The 20,121-nt window shown below is 42.5% G+C and overlaps 2 protein-coding genes across 2 annotated transcripts in view; one reads left to right on the top strand and one right to left on the bottom strand.

The window, feature by feature from the left end:
- Nucleotides 1-2,303: 2,303 nt before the first annotated feature.
- On the bottom strand, nt 2,304-3,450 carry CLDN25 (claudin 25). Its single transcript, XM_032595010.1, has one exon. It carries the CDS (start codon nt 3,029-3,031, stop codon nt 2,345-2,347), a length of 687 nt encoding a protein of 228 aa, XP_032450901.1. The 5' UTR covers nt 3,032-3,450; the 3' UTR covers nt 2,304-2,344.
- A 4,191-nt stretch (nt 3,451-7,641) lies between these two features.
- Nucleotides 7,642-20,121, top strand: part of ZW10 (zw10 kinetochore protein) — a 35,295-nt gene continuing 22,815 nt past the window's right edge. The window contains exons 1-7 of the mRNA XM_030332444.2: nt 7,642-7,832; nt 11,258-11,392; nt 15,882-15,983; nt 16,175-16,252; nt 16,406-16,565; nt 18,131-18,283; nt 18,764-18,955. Of these exons, the coding sequence (XP_030188304.1) occupies nt 7,728-7,832; nt 11,258-11,392; nt 15,882-15,983; nt 16,175-16,252; nt 16,406-16,565; nt 18,131-18,283; nt 18,764-18,955 (925 nt within the window). The 5' untranslated portion in view covers nt 7,642-7,727. The remainder of the gene's footprint in view (nt 7,833-11,257; nt 11,393-15,881; nt 15,984-16,174; nt 16,253-16,405; nt 16,566-18,130; nt 18,284-18,763; nt 18,956-20,121) is intronic.

Raw genomic sequence — 20,121 nt, 5'->3', positions numbered from 1 at the left:
TCCAGAATGGGAGGCGTCTGAGCACAAGCAGCCCCAGAGCTGAGCAGGCAAAGCGCGGCACCAGCGCTAGGGAGCGGGGTCTCCGTTTTGCAAGCAATCCCGCATGCCTCTGAGCTTGGGGAAGTGACCTCTCTGCGGACACTGGGAGTGAGCACCTTTAGTTATTCTTCTGCAGGAATCGTGGACTCTTTAGACTGAGTAGGGGAGTGGGGGTGGGGGGTGTAGATGGCAGTGAGAGGAACAGGTGCAGGGTGCTTTCACCCGACAGACAGGTTTATGGGTAAGCTTGAGGCTCTTCCTCAAGGACTTGCACAAATGTCTGAGGAAGACCTGAGGTGGGTAATGAGGCTGAGGGCCTGCCAGTGGAGGTGGGACAAGCAAAGGCACCCAGGTCGTTGTGAAGGGGACTTTATTTGTAGCCACAACTTGGGTAGCTCGGCTGACATTTGGGTTCCGTTTTGAAGGATTTATAATGTGATTTTGCATATGGTGGAAGTGGAAGACAATGCTGAGAAGCTGATAATTCTGTCCACGTACATGCCCACATTGGGTAGATCTTAGGCACAGCCATTCTGGGATAATCAATTTGCCCTGGTTTGCCTGGGACTCTCCTAGCTTTAGCACTGAAAGTGCCCAGTCCTGGGCAAACCAGAATAGTTGTTCACCCAACTACTCATTCACACTATTTCTTAACTTCACGCTGAGAACACAGAGCTGACCGCTCACAGCCCCATAATGTAGCAGAAACAAGAGTATGTCTTCCTCTGGGATATTAAGAATCCTCAAAACTGGGGCACCTGGGTGGCTCAGTCGGTTAAGCGTCCGACTTCAGCTCAGGTCATGATCTTGAAAGAGCAGACCTAGGCCGGCTGACTAGTGACTATGTCCCCGACATGGCCGCAGAAAGAAGTTCCTGCTCAAACCTCAGACCACGCATCCCCCCCTTGAGTAACTTATGTTTTCTAAGAAAGCAGGCTACCGATTGATGCATTCCTCCGAAGTCTGAGGAGGGAGGAAGGGGAGTGTGAGAGGCGTGGAAAGTGTGAGAAGAGGGAGGGCTTCTCTCAGGTAGGGGCCAGAGGCAGGAGCCCTCAACCCTGTCCAGGCTTAGAATGACCTGAGAGCATTTTAATAACTGACCCCTCCCCAAACCAATTAAATCAGAGTCTCTGGGGATGGTGTTTGGTGCTAGGTATTTATATAGCACAGCAAGGCTGACAGCCAATGGTTAATAGGTGACCAGTGAGAAACGTTCTGTATACACTGAGGCCAAACATGTTAAACAACCTCAGACACAGTGGTTCTTAAACTTCAGGTGCATCAGAATCTCCTGGAAGACTTGTTCAAACACGGATTGCTGAGCCCCACCCCCAGAGTTTCTGATTCAGTGGGTCTGTGACCACCAGGCCCAAATTTGCATTTTTAACAAGTTCCAGGTGACGCTGATAATTGCTGATCTGGGACCACACTTTGGCAGCCAATCGGCTGAGGCCACGACCCTTCCCCAGCCAATCGGCTAAGGCCATGATCCCTATAAAACCTTTGTGCTTTTGAAACCCGCTCTCTCTCTCTCCTGTGTCTCACCACTGCGTCAGTGCAGGTAGGGGATTGAGCTCGACCTATCTTGAATAAAGGCTCTTTGCTTTTGCATCGGACTCGGCTCCCTGCTGGTCTTTGGGGATCACGAATTCTGGGCATAACAATCTCATGTTTCGTGGGTTCCAGCCCCACATCGGGCTCTGCACTGACAATCTGGAGTCTGCTTAGGATTCTCTCTGCCCCTCCCTAGCTCGTGCACTCTCTTTCCTTCAAAATAAATAAAATTTAAAAAAAAAAAAAGGAATCTACAAAATCACGAAGATATATTGTGAAGCTCCCCTTCAAATTGTGTGCCAGAGGCAGAAAATGAACACAAACAAGGAAGCTTCCTATGTTAAGAGGCTATCCTGGGCCAATAATTCATTTTCATTTGCCAAGGCATATTCTCTAGCATTTCTATTTATATCTGCAGTGGCTATTCACACTAGATTTTCTATGATGGAGCCAATTTTGCAATATATTTTCCTTAGTAATGAATCAAGTACATAATTAATGTTATGAGTTTAAAAGCATATTATACAAGTAAAATCTAAGTCAGAAACATGTTTGCTAGAAAACTATGCCTTGATTTTTCATTCTCAAATTAGGATCACTATATCACCATGATAGTCAAATCCTTATCAAGTTGGGACAGCGACTACCACCCCCAAATGAGGAAAATATATAGAAGGTGGTAAAGAATAAGGAAGGGAAAGGGTTCTACTGACATTCCTTTATTCCGGAGATTCCTTGGCAGAAGCAGGTCCTAGATGAACAGGTTCCTAGGTCTTGGTGTTAGATAGAAGGAGTCATTGGACTCATTTGCTGGGGCACAGAACGGCGAGGCTCTAGGGCCAGCCATCTGGAGAGAGGGCACGTCTTCTTTTCCCAGACAGGCTGAGAAGATGAGGAGTAACCCACCAAGGGCAAGGAAAACACCAGCAGCCCAGCCCAGGTAGAGGGCATCTCCAAACTCCCAGCGAGGCACAATCTCAGGGATGCTGTTATCCCAGAAGTCTTGGATCGTGGCGTAGGCTACCCAGGAGACTGGAAAGAGGGTAGTGGCTGAAGCAGATGTTTCCAAAGTCCCTCCCAGGAGGCAGAGCCGCCTCTTAAATACCCATCTGATCCTGTGAAACTGGAAGCATTCGGACCCACAGCCAGAGAGCAGGAGCCCCAGTAGCCCCAGCCCGTGGGAGGCTACCATGAGGATTCGGGATACCTGGAGCTCCTGGGGCAGAGACAAGAAGGACTCAAAGGCCTTGCACACGGCAACTTCCTCCTGATTCACGCAGACCTCCCAAAGCCCCATGATCCAGGTCTCCATTTCGTTCAGTTCCAGATTGAGAGTCTTCCACTGGGGCAGGATGGTGGTGACACATGAGCAGACCCAGCCGAAGAGGGAGAGGAGCAGTCCCCCAAGCTGGGCTTTCCCGTGGAAACTCCAGGCCATGGTTGCTCCCACCACGGAGCAAGAAAGTGAGGACAGGCGGCTGGGTGACCGGTGAGCAGGCAGCACTTTGGGGGAGACCCAGTGGAAGGTCTTTCAAATTCGCAGAGGGCTCTTGTTTCAGTTTTTAGGCAGCAGCTGAGGCAGGTGCCAGGAGCTTGGCAACACTGGGTTTAGGGGTGTGTCCAAGATGGGATGTGGGCGTGGGTTCTGGGGGAGGGTCCCATGAGAGGCAAAGAAAAGCTAGAGAGTAAGCCATCAGTATCGATTTGATGAGTAAATTCATAAACCTGAAGTTAAAATCACTCCCCAGTTCCGAGAGGATGAGAATGGTGTTTTGGGAATATACACTGATAAGATCTTTCTGGAGGGCAACATGACTTCACATTCCATACTTTTTTTTTTTTTTTGAGAGTGAGAGAGAGCACAAGTGAGAGAAGGGGCAGAGTGAGAGAGACAGAAAGAGAGATGGAGAGAGAGACACACACACACAGAGAGACAGAGAGACAGAGAAGCAAGGCTCACTCAAAGCAGGGCTGGAGCTCACCCGAACTCATGAACCATGAGATTGTGAACCATGAGATCATGACCTGAGGTGAAGTCAGATGCTTAAAGAATGAGCCACCCGGGCTCCCCGAATTTCATACTTTTAAATACACACATACTTTGACGCAGCACCTTACCTTCAGGAACTTACCCCAATTTATTGCGAATATATACAAAGATTTATGAAAATGTCCATTGAAATATTATTAATGATTGCACACTTTGGTTAGTACTAGGTAGCCATTTGAAAGTGATGTAGAAGAAACTTCAATGACACGAAAAATATTTTTGATTCGTTAAGTGAGACCAGCAAGTGACCAGTTTTTATTTCCCTATTTGTGCTTGTCTATGTACTTTATACCTTTGATAAGTTTACCATTTAATATTTTTGTAAGCAGAAAAAAAATAGAAAATGCCCCATTCAATGAACCTATCCAGACCCAGAATATACCAGGAGGGAAGCGCTCTCTCCCCATTCTCCTACTGCTGAAGGACAGCAGCTATAATGAGTGGTGGTCATACCAGCTTCCATACTCCTATTTGCTGCTGCAAAAAGGCATGTTTGGACGGGAAAGGAGATAATTTGCATTTACTGAGAATGGCTACATGCCAGACTTCTGACTAGATACTTTATCCTTATTTAATTTTCACACCGCCACTGCGAGATACATGGTGGGTAACTTGCCAAGGTCCCCCAGCTGGTAAACAACAGGTCCAGCTCCTGAGCCAGGGGACTCAGACTGTGACACTCCATGTTTCTGTCTCCAGGCTACAACAGTGATTCCTCCCGCAATGTGCACACACACTGGTGACACAACATGTGGGGTAGGGGGTTAATCTTTATGGCAACACACAGAAGAAAACTGGGACTTTTTTTAAAAGTGTATTTATTTATTTTGAGAGAGACAGAGTGAGCGGGGGAGGGGCAGAGAGGGAGAGAGAGAGAATCCCAAGCAGGCTCCATGCCGTCAGTGCAGAGCCCGATGAGGGACTCGAACCCACGAACCATGATATCATGACATGAGCCCAAACCAAGAGACAGACGCTTAACTCACTAAGCCACCTAGATGCCCCAAAATTGGGATTTCTTATAACGAAGACATAAAGGTTGACCAATGTATTTCCCTATTCATATTTTAACCTCCTGATTGCCCTGTGGTGCAATCAGGAAGCAGGAGTGTTGGTGGGGGGGGGATGGGGGGAGTGAGGATGAGGATCTAAGGAAACACCATCTTGACATTATCCGAATGATGTCTCAATACAGCCTGATCAGATTACCAGTGGTGTGGGGGCGGAGGGAGGTGAAGGCTCTTGAAGGCTCTCTTTTTCTTTCGTGTTTTATTATAGAAAATTTCAAACACATACACAAGTAGAGCAAATGGGTAAAGAAATTTCATGTCCTACCACCCAGCTTCAGAAATGATCCCCACATGCCAATCTTTCTGCATCCACCATTCACATCCCTCCCTTCACACTATTTTGAAGCAAATGGGGTGCTTTTATAACAACCACATGTTCTAACCAACACAATGGCAAAATATTATGGACCCCTGGAAATGCTGCCTGCTTGTGCTATGTTCATCCAGATTGGTGTCTGATGTTTTGACTCTTGAAAACAGGCATGTCACATGTGTATGAGCTCAGGACGGATTCTCTCAGATACTGCTCCTTATTTCCTTGCCTTTTCTTCAGAGCCCTTTCTTGACCATTTGTGGCCATCTGTGAGTTGGAAGACATGTAAACCATGATAAGTGTGAACCAGGTAGGAGGTCAGGTTGGTGAGGGAAAACAGAACCCATTCATGTTATTGATTTCTTTTTACTTATTCAAACATTCATTCATGCCCACATGCACGGACTGTGTGTAGCAATCCCACTCCATCCCCTATGTTCTTTCTTCTCCTTCCTCAACCTAACTCTGGGTCTTCCCAGAAAACTCGAGGAACACTGTGCCACTAATCCAGTGGTCTCTCTGCCAGATACAGGTGGAGCCCTGCAGTGGCATTTGTGGGTATGACCCATGGATTAGTTAACCGGAGAAGATCGCAGATGCTTAACCTCAAAGTGGCCCCTCCTTCCATTCTCAGTTCAGATTCCTCCTTACTGTGAAACTTTTCCGGTTCAATTAGAGCCTGGGTGCTCCTCCTCCAACATTTCCTCTGCCCTCTGTACCTTAGCTTCAGGGCCTGTTACTTGCCCATGCCCCTTCTAAGGCCTGTACCGAATTTTGTATTTATTTTATATTCTTTTCCTTAAAAGGCCCTCCCCCTCCCAGCAACTGATAAGATTTAGGCCCCACAAAATCTGGATCAATCTCTCATTTACCTTCAAGATAGCAATGATAATATTTCCTGGGATTCTGGATTCCCAGCCTAGTCCATTGTCTGTCATACAGTAGTTACTCAATAAATATATAATACAAGTTTTCAGGAAGGTCATCTGCAGGTCCTTCTTTCTCACTGGACCTTTCTAGTAACAGCATTTAGAATTCAAAGTGAGGCTGACAGGTCTACTGAACAGAAGCTGATCTGGTTTTCTAGAGAGAGATGCCTTCCCAGTATGTTAGGCTGTCCTTTGTACTTCCTGTCTCAACCCCAGTTTCCTGTCCTTTGCTCATGTCACAGGAAGCCGCCCTAGCCTCACTGGGATAAGCGGGTTGTCCTACAGACACTTAAAATTGACAAGGACCTTAATTAACATCAGCATCTACTTGAGGTCAACCCTCACAAGATACCTTTTTAAAAAATTAAACATGACATTTTAACTAAAGCAGTACATGTTTATTACAGAAAGACAGGAAAACATAGAGAAGAGAATAAATCCCATAAGTCTGCTACTAATATGGTGTATGTTCTTTACCTCTGTATATGTATCTGTATCTACTTATTTTAAAAAACAATCATAGTGTACATAGTATATTGTGAACATCTTTCAGTATGTAACAGTAAATAATGAAACAATTTTTTAAAAATTGTTCATCAAGTTGATTTATTAACCTCTGATAGAAAGTGTTAACAGGCGCCTAGGTGGCTCTGTCCCTTAAGTGTCTGACTTAAGCTCAGGTCATGATCTCATGGTTCATAAGTTTGAGCCCTGCATCGGGCTTCATGCAAACAGCACAGAGGCTGCTTGGGAGTCTCTCTCTCCCTCTCTCTCTCTGCCCCTCCCTCTCTCAAAATAAATACACTTTAAAGAAAAAAAGTGTTAAGTATCTTGTTCTAGTCCACACAGTACTAACGTTATTTATACTTAGGTAATATAAATAATACAAACAATATAAATACGTAATGTATTATTACATAGATGTAACACATATTTGCTACATGACATAGTATATATGTAATATATGAACAAAGATCTATATGATGTAATATATGTACATAGATTGCATTGTAAACTGTGCAACATAAAAAGAGTGCTATTTAGGGATGCCTGGTGGCTCAGTCAGTTAAGTCTCTAACTTCCGCTCAGGTCATGATCTCATGTTCATGGGTTCGAGCCCCTCGACGGGCTCTGTGTTCAGAGCCTGGAGGCTGCTTCGGATTCTGTCTCCCTCTCTCTCTGGCCCTCCCCCTGTTCGCACGCTTTCTGTCAAAAATAAATACATAAAAAATATATATACATATATATAGTGCAATTTAGTCAGACTTTTAGTTATGAGGTGACGCCACTTCGTTTGCACAACTCCAGAGGGCACTACTCACATAGACTCTGATGGCCGCTGTAGCCCTCGAAAGTGAATATTCAACGAAAAAAGATCAAGATGGGTTCGTCCGGTATTCCAGCTCGCTAAGTGGCACAGGTAAGCGTTTTGAAGTTGAGAAAGGTTCATTTAGGGCTGATTTTTAAGTAAAAACCCTTCATTTCGTCTAGCGAAAAACAGGCGGGAAGAGACAAGCTGTTTGAAAATAGCTAGGGAGGGAAACGCGTCTCCCCTGGTTTGCCAGCTACGGGACACCGTGGAAGTTCCGCGCTAGGACAGTCGCGGTGCCTGCTGGGAGTTGTAGTGCGGCCTCGCCTTCCCAGCGGCGGTCTGAGCCTCGCGAGACTCAGTTTCCCGGCAGGCCGCGCGCCAACGCCGCCGGCGGCGGGACTGGGACTGCCGCGCTGGCCACGGGAGAGTGACCCCGTCAGCGTTGGTTCCAGTCGTGGCGATGGCTTCGTTCGTGACGGAGGTTCTGGCACACTCGGGGAGGCTGGAGAAGGAGGATCTGGGCACTCGGATCAGCCGCCTGACCCGGCGGGTGGAGGAGATTAAGGTGAAGCAGGGCCTGGCACCCGGGGACCGACTGAAAAGGAACCCGGCTCTGTTTGTGGAGGGACCGGGAAAGGAATGGGGGCTGAGGGCAGACGGAGTGGGTGTGAGCAAAGTCAGGTGGGGAGGCTGAGTGAGAAGAATGCGAAGTGGGAAGGCTGGAAGTATTTGAGTTGAGGAGAGGGCTCGGAGGCGAGCCCGGACAGGGGCTGGGGACTGGGGGGGGGGGGGGGGGGGGGGAGGCTTGAAGGGAAGAAGGAGACGGTGGCTGGGGAGTGGGGTTAGGTTGGAGAGGGTTGGGGTGGGGTCGGGGGATTTGGAGGAAGACTGAGGAGACCAGCAGGAGAGGTGGGACTGCAAGCCCCGAGGTGTCTAGGGAGGGAGCTTGTGAGAGAGAGAGAAATGCAGGCAGGACTCCCTAGGGCATTTCCTCCACCCATTCCTTTTTGTACGATTTGTTGATGAATAAAATAGCTTTGGGAGATTCGTACCTTTCTCCTCTCTGAAATTTTTGTTGTTCAAATCTGTTAACATGTTTATTAAACTCTGTTCTTCACCCCCAAGTGCTTTGAGGCTGTCCTCAGTGTTACAAAACTTGTAAAGAGCACTTTAGTGGACCCTGCTGTCTTGAGATTGATACACACACAAAAAGCACGCAGCCATCCACAGTTTTCACTTGGTATTGCTGTCCTTACCTTGCCAGTATTCACCCACATCTCTGTTGGATTCATTTAAAATTATGTGCACCCGCATGAAGTCTGAATTTAAGGGAGCAGGTTTGGCACCGTATCATAAAGGCACAAGAAGTAGGTCTTCCTAACAACCCTTGATGTTATGAAAATAGTTTCCTGAAATCAGTAAGTATTCAGGTTACTGGCATCTCTTCTTTTACAGGGCTGTAGCGTTTTTCACCACTTTTTATATGGTGGAAAGACTATTAAGCTACCTTAGCACGGCACTCAAGGCTCCTACCGTTCTGGATCTAACTCTCCTTTCACCAGGTTTCCTTTACCAACTTGAATCTTCAGCCAACTGACAATTACTTTCTGTGCTCCAAGCAGACCCAATATTTTTCTGGGTTCCCAATTTTGTTTACGTTGTCATTTCTCCATCTTTGCTTGTAGTATTCTACCCATTTTTTATGTTCCATCTCAAATGCAGTTTTCTGCATGAAAAATATCCCCATTTTGCTCCAGCAGAAGCGACCTCTTTCTCATTTGTGTTTCTGGAGGACATTAACTTTGTTTCTTAATTACATTTTTGTATTCTGGTTACATAAGTGTATAGTATTTTTCCTACTTAAAAATAAGTTATTTGTAAGCAGGCATAATTTACCCTGGTATCTTCCAAAGCATTCAGTGCAAAGTATTCAGTAATTTGTTTATTGATGAAACTCAAATTAAGTTAGACTTCTAAGATCAGGCCTTAAAGTTTTATAAGCAAGAAGATAGAAATTCATAAATTGAAGTATACAGATTGTGAATTTAATTTGTCTATTTGCTTTTCTGTTGGCTGTATGGTTAAAATTGCTGGCTATAGTCTGAGCTAATCTAGTTCAATATGAAAACTGGCTCCCCCTTTTCTTTTTTAGCATTTGTACAGCTTTTGGGCTCTGGCGGAATTTGGTGATTTTTGTCTTCTTGCATCTAATAATGTTATAGGATCCTTAAGGGTGAGAGAAATGTGATTTTCTTTTCTTTTTTTTCTTTTTTCTTTTTTTAATTTAATTTTTTATTTTTAAAAATTTACATCCAAATTAGTTAGCATCTAGTGCAACAATGATTTCAGGAGTAGATTCCTTAGTGCCCCTTACCCATTTAGCACATCCCCCCTCCCACAACCCCTCCTGTAACCCTCAGTTTGTTCTCCATATTTATGAGTCTCTTCTCTTTTGTTCCTCTCCCTGTTTTTATATTATTTTTGTTTCCCTTCCCTTATGTTCATCTGTTTTGTCTCGTAAAGTCTTCATATGAGTGAAGTCATGATTTTTGTCTTTCTCTGACTAATTTCACTTAGCATAATACCTTCCAGTTTCATCTACATAGTTGCAAATGGCAAGATTTCATTCTTTTTGATTGCCGAGTAATACTCCATTGTATGTATATACCACATCTTCTTTATCCACTCCTCCATCGATGGACATTTGGGCTCTTTCCATACTTTGGCTATTGTGGATAGTGCTGCTATAAACATGGGAGGGCCTGTGTCCCTTCAAAACAGCACACTTGTATCCCTTGGATAAATGCCTAGTAGTGCAATTGCTGGGTCATAAGGTAGTTCTATTTTTAGTTTTTTGAGGAACCTCCATCCTGTTTTCCAGAGTGGCTGCACCAGCTTGCATTCCCACCAAGAATGCAAAAGAGATCCTCTTTCTCCACATCCTCGCCAACATCTGTTGTTGCCTGAGTTGTTCATGTTAGCCATTCTGACAGGTGTGAGGTGGTATCTCATTGTGGTTTTGGTTTGTATTTCCCTGATGATGAGTGATGTTGAGCATGTTTTCATGTGTCAGTTGGCCATCTAGATGTCTTCTCTGGAGAAGTGTCTATTCATGTCTTTTGCCCATTTCTTCACTGGATGATTTGTTTTTTGGGTGTTGAGTTTGATAAGTTCTTTATAGATTTTGGATACTAACCCTTTATCTGATATGTTGTTTGCAAATATCTTCTCCCATTCTGTCGGTTGCCTTTAGTTTTGCTGATTGTTTCCTTCGCTGTACAGAAGCATTTTATTTTGATGAGGTCCCAATAGTTCATTTTTGCTTTTGTTTCCCTTGCCTCCCGAGGTGTGTTGAGTAAGAAGTTGCTGCAGCCAAGATCAAAGAGGTTTTTGCCTGCTTTCTCCTTGAGGATTTTGATGGCTTCCTATCTTACATTGAGATCTTTCATCCATTCTGAGTTTATTTTTGTGTATAGTGTAAGAAAATGGTCCAGGTTCATTCTTCTACCTGTCACTGTCCAGTTTTCCCAGCACGACTTGCTAAAGAGACTATCTTTATTCCACTGGATATTCTTTCCTGCTTTGTCAAAGATTAGTTGGCCATACGTTTGTGGGTTCATTTCTGGGTTCTCTATTGTGTTTCATTGATCGGAGTGTCTGTTCCTGTGCCAGTACCATACTGTCTTGATGATTACAGCTTTGTGGTATAGCTTGAAGTCTGGAATTGTGATGCCTCCTGCTTTGGTTTTCTTTTTCAAGATTGTTTTGGCTATTTGGGGTCTTTTCTGTTTCCATACAAATTTTAGGATTATTTGTTCTAGCTCTGTGAAGAGAAATGTGCTTTTCAAAGAAACCCATTGGCTGGGAGGAAAAGTGTGGGTAACTGGCAAGAAGGCTCCAACATGGAGGATTCCTTATGGAAGATGAGCTGTATATTTTTAATAGAGTTCTCGACTCATCTCACTGTAATTCTTCTGTCTTATTTTATAGGGTGAGGTGTGCACCATGATCAGCAAGAAGTATAGTGAATTCCTGCCTAGCATGCAAAGTGCACAGGACCTGGTTACCCAAGTAGATAAGCTATCTGAGGACATTGACTTGCTGAAATCTAGGATAGAGAGTGAGGTAAGAATGGTTTGTTATATTGGTTAGGTTTGTAGGCTGGTAGTTCAGCTTCCTGATTCCTAAGACAATTCAGTCCTGTGTATAAGTTTTCAAGACCTCACTTTTCTTATTGGTAAATGGAAGTGGCATTAAATAATTTTAGGGTAACTGCCAATTTTAAAATAGAAATATTGTCCAAAACTATAATTTAAATGATTTTCATAGTAAAAATTTAAAGCTATAATAATAATGTCTTGCATTCGAATAGCATTTTATAAATTAAAAAAATAATCTCAGAATTTTATTGTCTTCAGAATAAAATAAAAACAGATAAAGCTTAGAACTGGGTCATTTGGCCTTTTCTCTTGTCTCCTCTTAGTTTAAAATGTTTCTGTCTCTTTTTTAATTAAAAAAATTTTTTTTTTTTATTTTAGAGAGAGAGTGCACGCACGCGTGGGTGGGGGAGAGGGGCAGAAGGAGAGGGAGAAAGAGAATCCCAAGCAGGCTCCACACTCAGCGTGTAGCCCAACATGGGGCTCAGTCCCATGACCTACACAGTGCAACGACCCTCACTCAGGTCACAATTGTGACCTGAGCTGAAATCAAGAGTCTGATGGTCATCCGACTGAGCTACCCAGGCTTGATTTGCCAATTACAAGCACTGTGCTTCCTGTCATAAAGCCACTCTCTGGATGCAGAGAGAATCCTTGCCCATCTCGTACTGTATCACTGTGTAGGGCCAGTGCTTGCTGTGTTTCTTCTGGATGGTCTGGTGGGTTTAGAAATGCTTATCACGTTTGCCGGAGTGCTGCCATCACAAAAAGAAGTCAGCCAGTCTGCAAACAAAAATAGCCACTTTATAATTTTAAAAACATTTTTTCACCTATGTTATTTCACCAGAATTTTTTCCCTATATTTTACTTTTAGGAAACATAATCATTTGAGGGAAGGAAAGCTGACCCTAGAGGTTTAAACAGGTGTATTCTTCGAGGCCTTCTATATCTATTGCCAAATTCTTGGGCAGGGCTCATTGATACCCCAAATCAAGTTGGTGAAGCATTTTCAGGGTCCTCAAGGAAAGATACCCAAGTCTTTTCTCTATGTGATAATTACTAAAGAAGGAAAATGAGCAGAAGCGTTTTTCAAAAGTTCTGTAGAAAATTTTATTCACAAATGGGGAAACCGCTGGTTACCTGGAAAATCGATCGCCAGTTCATCGACCATGATGATTAGAGGTTTTAATAAACATAAATCTGTTACTTTACAACTCTGTCACAGTTCAAATCATATTTTCAAGGTGTATTTATAATTAGTTGATTGTTTGATCAGCGTGTCAGTGGTGCAGTCTTAGATTGTACTACTAGACATACAGTGTCTGGAACAAAAGGGTCATGGCCTGTCTGTACCTTTTGCTGGCCATATTATGGGTGGTGAAATTTATTCATTTCTGGTTGTTATATTTTGAAAGGTGCCTGGTCTGAATGAGAAGGTCCATGCCTAAACATTGTATCATTGGAACAGTGAAAGAAACTAAGGGCATTTAGCCTTAGTAAGATTCAAATTTATGGCTGGAGAAGCGGAATTAGGTTGAACAGGTAGATATTAATAGAGATTTATTTAGTCATTTGGTATATTTATTGAGCCATCTGCTAGGTGTGAAATACTGTGGTAGCTGCTGGACAAGACAATTTTTTATTTCACAATGCGAATCTCATGCTTAATGTAGATGACTAAAGTAGTATGATACACATTAAGTAGAAATAATTCAGTCAGAGAGGGAAAATACAGCTCAGCTTGGCTTCTTGTAGGAAATAGTATCAGACCAAAACCTGAAGTGCTTGGTAGTTAGACAAAGAGGAAGGAGTGTTTCAGATGGATGTAGGAGATAGCATTGCAGAAGCATAGATGTAATGAGAGATGTTGCTTTTGGAGAGCTGTGGCAATTCCACGTGACTCATGTCTAGAGAGTGTGGTGGAAAGGGACACAAGATGAGACTAGAAAGGTAAGCAGGGACCTTGTATATCAGGTTAAGCGGTATGGAAATTATCTTGATGGCCCTGTGGAAGCCATGCCTCCATGGCTTTTAAGCAGAGTAGTGACATTGGATTTGAATTTTAGAAATCCCATTCTGCTGGCAATTTGAAGAAAGGACTTGAGGAAAATGAGACCGAGAAATGAGAAGGCAGTTAAAGCATAAGGAGGCAGTTAAACTAATCAGGGAAGAAAGGACAGTGGCCAGCTCTGAAGTCAGTGGCAGTGAGAATAGAGGAGAGGATGAGGATGAATCCTAGTGATGTTTAACAGGTAGGATCTTTGGGACATTAGGTGGGGAGTGAAAGATGGAGGGGTCAAGGATAGTGAAGAACCAGGTCATTGATGTGCCATTCACTGCAGTAGAGGGTCTAGAGAAGGAGTGGGTTTTTGTGGGGAGCCTTTGGGATATCCCAGCGGAGCTACACAGTTGGAGTGTATTAAAACAAAGGCTGGACTTCGAAAAGAAACGAAAAGAGAGAGACAGACAGACCTTGAAATGCATTTGCTCAAATGGCTCTTTATTTGCAGTAGTTTAGGCTAGCAGGCTGATCCTATACAGTCAAGAACTTTGAGGGGGTCTCAGATTTTAATCTACACACAAGTTAGCTAGTTAGCCTGCCACGATTTCATGGATGCTGTTAGAAGACATGAGACTCCTTGGATGGCAGATGGATAGTGTATTACTCAGAGCAGTGGGCCGGTTGAGCATTTTGTTCAGAGGTTAAGAGCAAAGAGAGGGCACGGAGGAGGCTCATGTGTTTTCCTGACTCAGACTTGGAAATGGTGCACATCACTTCTGCTTCGATTTCAGTAGTGAGATCTTAGACACATGGTCACACTCCACTGAGAGAAGCTAGAACGTATAGTCTCATTGGGTAGCCACGTGCTCCTACTGTGAGAGAATGGGAAAATGGATTTGCATGTCACCTGTCCATATACATGTTTGAAGGTTAGGAAAATGATATGGACTTGAGATAGTAGTCCTTAGAAATTGAAGCCATGGGAATGGATGAGATTGCCCAGAGAGAGTGTATAGAGCATGGTTTCTCAACCTCAGCCCAGTTGATATTTGGAGCTGGATAGTTGTTTGTTGTGGTGGGCTATCCTGTGCATTGTGGGGTATTTAGCAGTATCCCCTGCCTCTACTCACTAGATGCCAGTAGAATTCCTTCATTTGTTACGACCCAAAATGTCTCCAAATATTGTCAAATGTCCTCGAATGGGAGTGGGGCAAAAAAAATAAAAATAAAAAAAAGATTATTTTTTGAGAACCACTGGTTCAGAGTAGGAAGAGGGCCAGGGAGAAAGGAATATCAATATGTGTGAAGTAGTCAGAGGGCAAATGAAATGACCCAAAGAAAATGGCCAGAGAACTAGGAGGAAAGTCAGTGGAGAATAATTTCAGGGAATTAAGAGAAAGGAGTTAACTGTACTGATAGATAGTTAAACACTGATGACGTATGCTTTGGATTTTAGCCACAAGGAGTTGATTGGTGTTTTGGACACTATTTTGCAATAGTTTTGATGGAAACCAGATCTCAGCGAGTTACAGAATGAACGATAGGTGAGAAACTAGACTGTGAGTATGGCTCACTTTTGAAAGAAGGTTGGTTTTATGAGAGGGAGGAGACAAATAAGGTAGCTACTGAGAAATATACGTGGTTGCTGAGGTAGAGGAGATTTTTTCTCAAAGAGGGGGGAGATTTCAGCATGTTTAAACCTGAAGGAAGGAGCCTTGCTCTAGTGGGTATTCAATCAGTGTATATTTTATAAATGAAGAATGAATTAGGAAGAGGTAAAGGTACAGAAGAGAGGAAATAATTAATAGTGCAAAGTCCCTGAAAAGGCAGGACAGGATGGGAGGTGGATTCTGATTTAACATAAAGTCCTTCTAATAGAGCTATCAGCTGTGGAATGAGTTGTCACTTGGCAACGGGGATACCGCTCTAGTCATCCAGGTAGATGAGCTCTCTGATGAAAAATACTGCTTAACTTAAGGATAGATGGTGACCTGAGCGTATTATGTTGCCGGGAATAGGTATTGCTGCAGAGGGTAATGGTTTGGACTAAGTGGATGCTTAAGATCTCTTCCTCATACATTCTGTGTTTTTTTGTTTTTTTTTTTATTTTTTTTTTATTTTTGGGACAGAGAGAGACAGAGCATGAACGGGGGAGGGGCAGAGAGAGAGGGAGACACAGAATCGGAAACAGGCTCCAGGCTCTGAGCCATCAGCCCAGAGCCCGACGCGGGGCTCGAACTCACGGACCACGAGATCGTGACCTGGCTGAAGTCGGACGCTTAACCGACTGCGCCACCCAGGCGCCCCATTCTGTGTTTTTTTTATTCCGCTCTTAACCAGCATTTAAATTTCAACGTGAATTATGTTCGCCTACGAAAGCTTATGAATTAGCTACAAACGTCTTGTTTCTTAGATACCGTATAGCCTGAAAGTACTTTTCTTTGATGTGGATTAGGTCCGCCGGGATCTTCATGTGTCAACTGCTGAATTTACAGATTTGAAGCAACAGTTGGAAAGAGACTCGGTAGTTCTGAATTTGCTTAAACAGCTGCAAGAGGTCAGTAAAACTCAACTCAAACTTCAGTGTTTCAGGGGCGAGAAAATTATTTGTTTTCAGTTGGTCTCATTTTTAAATATGTATCCCCTGGTTCTAAGGTTTTTTTTCATATTTTAAAAACAAAAGCAGACAGACTTGAAATAATAGGATGTATAAAATGAAATACCTAATAACCATGCTTATCTTTTCAGTTTTCTTCTGCTATTGAAGAATATAACTGCGCATTAACAGAGAAGAAGTATGTTACTGCTGCCCAGTGTCTGGAAGAGGTATTAAACTCTTTCTCCACAGTATGAGCAATTAGTACTCTTCTTGTTTTCAGTAAATTTTGTGTTCTGTGTGTTCCTTATCATTATACAAATAGATTCTAATTGCCCTGAGTCCAGATGGAATGTCTAACGATGATTCCATTTCACTGCCAGGCACAGAAATGCTTGAAGTTACTAAAATCCAGAAAATGCTTTGATTTAAAAATGTTGAAATCTCTCAGCATGGAGCTCACAATACAGAAACAGAACATACTCTATCACCTTGGAGAAGAGTGGCAGAAGCTGATTGTATGGAAGTTCCCGCCATCAAAAGGTGCTGCTGACCTCAGGTGGACTGCTTTGCTTAATCTGCCTGAACCAGTTTGGCCTCTGAATATATTCTAAATATTTTATTTTGGTGGATGAGGAGGTTTCATTTATCATTATTCGAGTCTGCACTGAATTCTCATATCAAGCAGAATGCTGGTTAGGACTCACTCCTCTGGATTCCTGAAGTGTCCTCATTTTACTTCCCTTACATCCTTCTCTCTGTCCCCATCATGAGGAAGGAGGACAGAAGAGGAGGATGATTGGTTGGGTGGGATTCACGTGATGATGGTGTGGTAGAGGAGGTCCCAGCGGTTTAAAACCACACCAAGTTTCCACTGCATTGTAGGTACACCCATTCCCAGCAGCCCTACTCCCAACAGTTTACCTTGACTAGAAAGCTTTGAAAGGCTGTTCTACCATTTTCTCTCTTGGTGAGGAAAGAAGACAGGGGGTCAGTGGGACAGGGGTCTGGCTTAATTTTTTTCAGTCCTTGGGGAAAAAATAGTGGCAAAATCATGCGATAGGGGATGCTTTATAAGATGAAGAAATAGGATTACTTGGCCCTGGCTTTGACTTATGTTGTTTGGCTCTCAGTCTCTCTGCTCACTTGTAGGTGTGAGCCTTCTTGGAAGTCTTGTTTACACAAAGTAAAACCTCGGAGAGTAGATGTAAGCGGCATGCCATTACCCCTAGTATGTTTTTCCAGTATTGAATCTTGAAAATTTTAGTTTGTTTCAGGGGAGAGGTCACAGTCTCTCCCATCCCCTGGCCCATGTCCACGTGGGGCCTCCAAATACACTGTATATGTATGTGTGTACATAGACATACACACAAACATACACATATGTATTTTATACAAACAAAATATTTCATATTTTGAAGGAAGTAATCTAGAAAGTTTTGGATTCTATTTCCGAGCAGAATGTAAAATTAAGAGAAGATAGCAGGCGTGTTAATACTTTGTTATAATACAACCTTCTTGTTAAACTTGTTAGGCTGTTCTCTATACTCGGTAAGAAAGAACATTAAAGGAGATATCTTGAGACCAGGACCTCACTTTTCATTCCTTACCTTCACTCCATTCATATTTAATAAGCATTTATTAGGCACATCATGTTGCTTTTGCACTTAGTTTGATTCTTTGAATATCCCAAAAACAGTCATTTTCTGTTTTAAAGTGATGCCAAGGACATGTATGTCATAATTAAAATTTGGTCACAGGGGCACCTGGGTGGCTCAGTCGGTTAAGCGTCCAAAGTTGGCTCAGGTCATGATCTCACGGTTCATGAGTTCCAGCCCCACATCAGGCTCTTTGCTGACAGCATGGAGCCTGGAGCCTGCTTTGGATTCTGTGTCCCCTCTCTCTCTGCCCCTCCCCTGCTCATGCTCTGTCTCTCTCTCTCTCTCAAAAATAAACATTAAAAAAATAAAATAAAATTTGGTTACATTAGAAGTGTATTATAATAAAACCACATATTGAGGAATCTCAGTAGTGAATGAGCTCTGAGGAACAGAAGTGGGAATGTATTGTATTGCTGAGATAGCTGATGTTTTTCCCCTTTCTCTTAGATACCAGCAACTTGGAATCTTGCCTACAAACAGAACTTCATTTATGCATTGAACAATCTCAGAAAGAAGAGAAGACCCCTGGGCCACCAATCAGTTCGGTGCTCTTGGCATTTTCTATTCTTGGGGAGCTACAAATGAAGCTTAAATCATTTGGTAAAACATACTACTTTGTTTCATTTACATGAAATCTTAGAAGGTTCAGTGTTTAAGGAGTAGCAAAGAAGTCTAGAGAAGAAGTCTAGAGAAGTCTGTTCTCTAGATAATAATGATGATAGATGTAGGGTTTGGCCTCATGATTTATCAAATGGAATTCTCATAAATATAACCCTTTTTATTAAGGGGTTGGATCCTTTCTTGTCTTTCCTTTTTTCCTTGTTTTAAACTAGCTACTGCTATTTATTTTACTGGACTGTTTTGAATAATTTAAATAAAGTCCTATAGACAGTCTGGGAAACCTCAGTGGTAAAACCTGCCATGCATAATGAGTGGTGTGTGATGTCACATTATATGTATTTTTATTGTTAGGTTCAAAGATTTTTTTTTTTTCTTTTTTTTTTTTTGGGTGTTGCGGCATGCTTGCTTTTTAAAAGTTTCTTCCAGTGATTTCTGATGAACGTTCATAAAATTTTTCAGGTCAGATGCTGCTGAAGTATATCCTTAGGCCTCTGGCATCTTGCCCATCCCTTTATGCTGTGGTAGAAAGCCAGCCTAACATCATTAGTATTCGTTTTGAATCTGTGATGACTGACTTGGAACATCCATCACCTTCTGAAGTTTTTGCAAAGATCAGACTAGTACTGGAAGTGCTCCAGAAACACCTTCTAGGTATGTGTCCCCAAGGTAGTGCTCTCATATTTTTATGTTTGGGAAAAAGTCAATATTATTTTTAAAAGTAAATAGTATTTTAAGGTAGATAAATATGCCCCCAAGTTGAATGTATAGAGGATTGGAGGTGAGTAAATTATGCCATAGGAGTAAAGTCATTACCTTCTTGTTTCCTGCTCTGCTTTACGATCATTTTCCTCCCCATATGGAAAGTAGGGTCACCAAGGGTACCCCAGATTCTGTACTTGTAATAGTTACTTAAATTCTGGGATATGCTTCTCTCACTAGACTTGTAGCATCACATATTGGGACTCTTGCTTTAATTACGGGCGAAGCAGAGATGAACCAAGTACTGCTTTACGTATTTCATTGGGAAGATCCCATTCATCCGGTAGAAACAAACTAGATTTAAGAAATAAAGTACATTCCATCTCAGCCAGTTGGGTAGATCTTTATATATTCACGATCGAGATAGCCATTTTCTGTATTGCTCTGAATAATTATTTTTAGTTGTAATACTGTGAAAAATAACATGTTCTTCTGGTGTATTAATACTGTTGCTTTTTAGTTATTTGACTTCTTTATGCTGTTTTCAGTTGTCTGGCTTAATAGTCAAATCAAACAATCTTGATGTGGACAAAATAAAAAAAAATGCTGGTGTTGTTTGAATGCCTTCCTGGCAGTCCTTTAGTTTATTAATGTAAAATAATTTCTGTGTAAAGCAAGGAAGGAATTGGTTCTAGTTTTAACAGTAGCAGAGAAGAAGAAAAGTCTTAAGACTTGTATAAACTGCAGAAATCCAAGGTAGTTCTTTTGTTCCTTCACTTAGGGAGATAATACATAGCAATAAACAAAGTTGTAAACTAAGTATGGAAGGATTGGGAAGAACCAGAGATCTCTGATGCTTGAGTCTCCTCTCTCACACTCCCATCCATGGATCACATAGCCAGTCTGAGCACTGGTAGTGAGAGCGAGGTCACTTCCTCTTGATGCATTCTGTTCTGTCTCTGGGCAACTCTTGAGTTTTATGGAGTTTTTGTTTGTTTTTTAAAAATCATATCTTCTCTGTCTATGGTAAATACTACTGGCAAAGCCTCCATTTTGCAGATTAAATCTTTAAGGTAGTCGTTTGAAAAATTTGTTCAAAATACATTGCTCTGTAATGT

Source organism: Lynx canadensis, chromosome D1 (genome assembly GCF_007474595.2).
Source record: "Lynx canadensis isolate LIC74 chromosome D1, mLynCan4.pri.v2, whole genome shotgun sequence".
NCBI lineage: Eukaryota > Metazoa > Chordata > Mammalia > Carnivora > Felidae > Lynx > Lynx canadensis.
This window is presented reverse-complemented; position numbering and strand designations above follow the sequence as displayed.

Excerpts from the sequence above, each read along its gene's own strand:
- CLDN25 (XM_032595010.1), bottom strand. The coding sequence starts at position 3,031 with ATGGCCTGGAGTTTCCACGGGAAAGCCCAGCTTGGGGGACTGCTCCTC.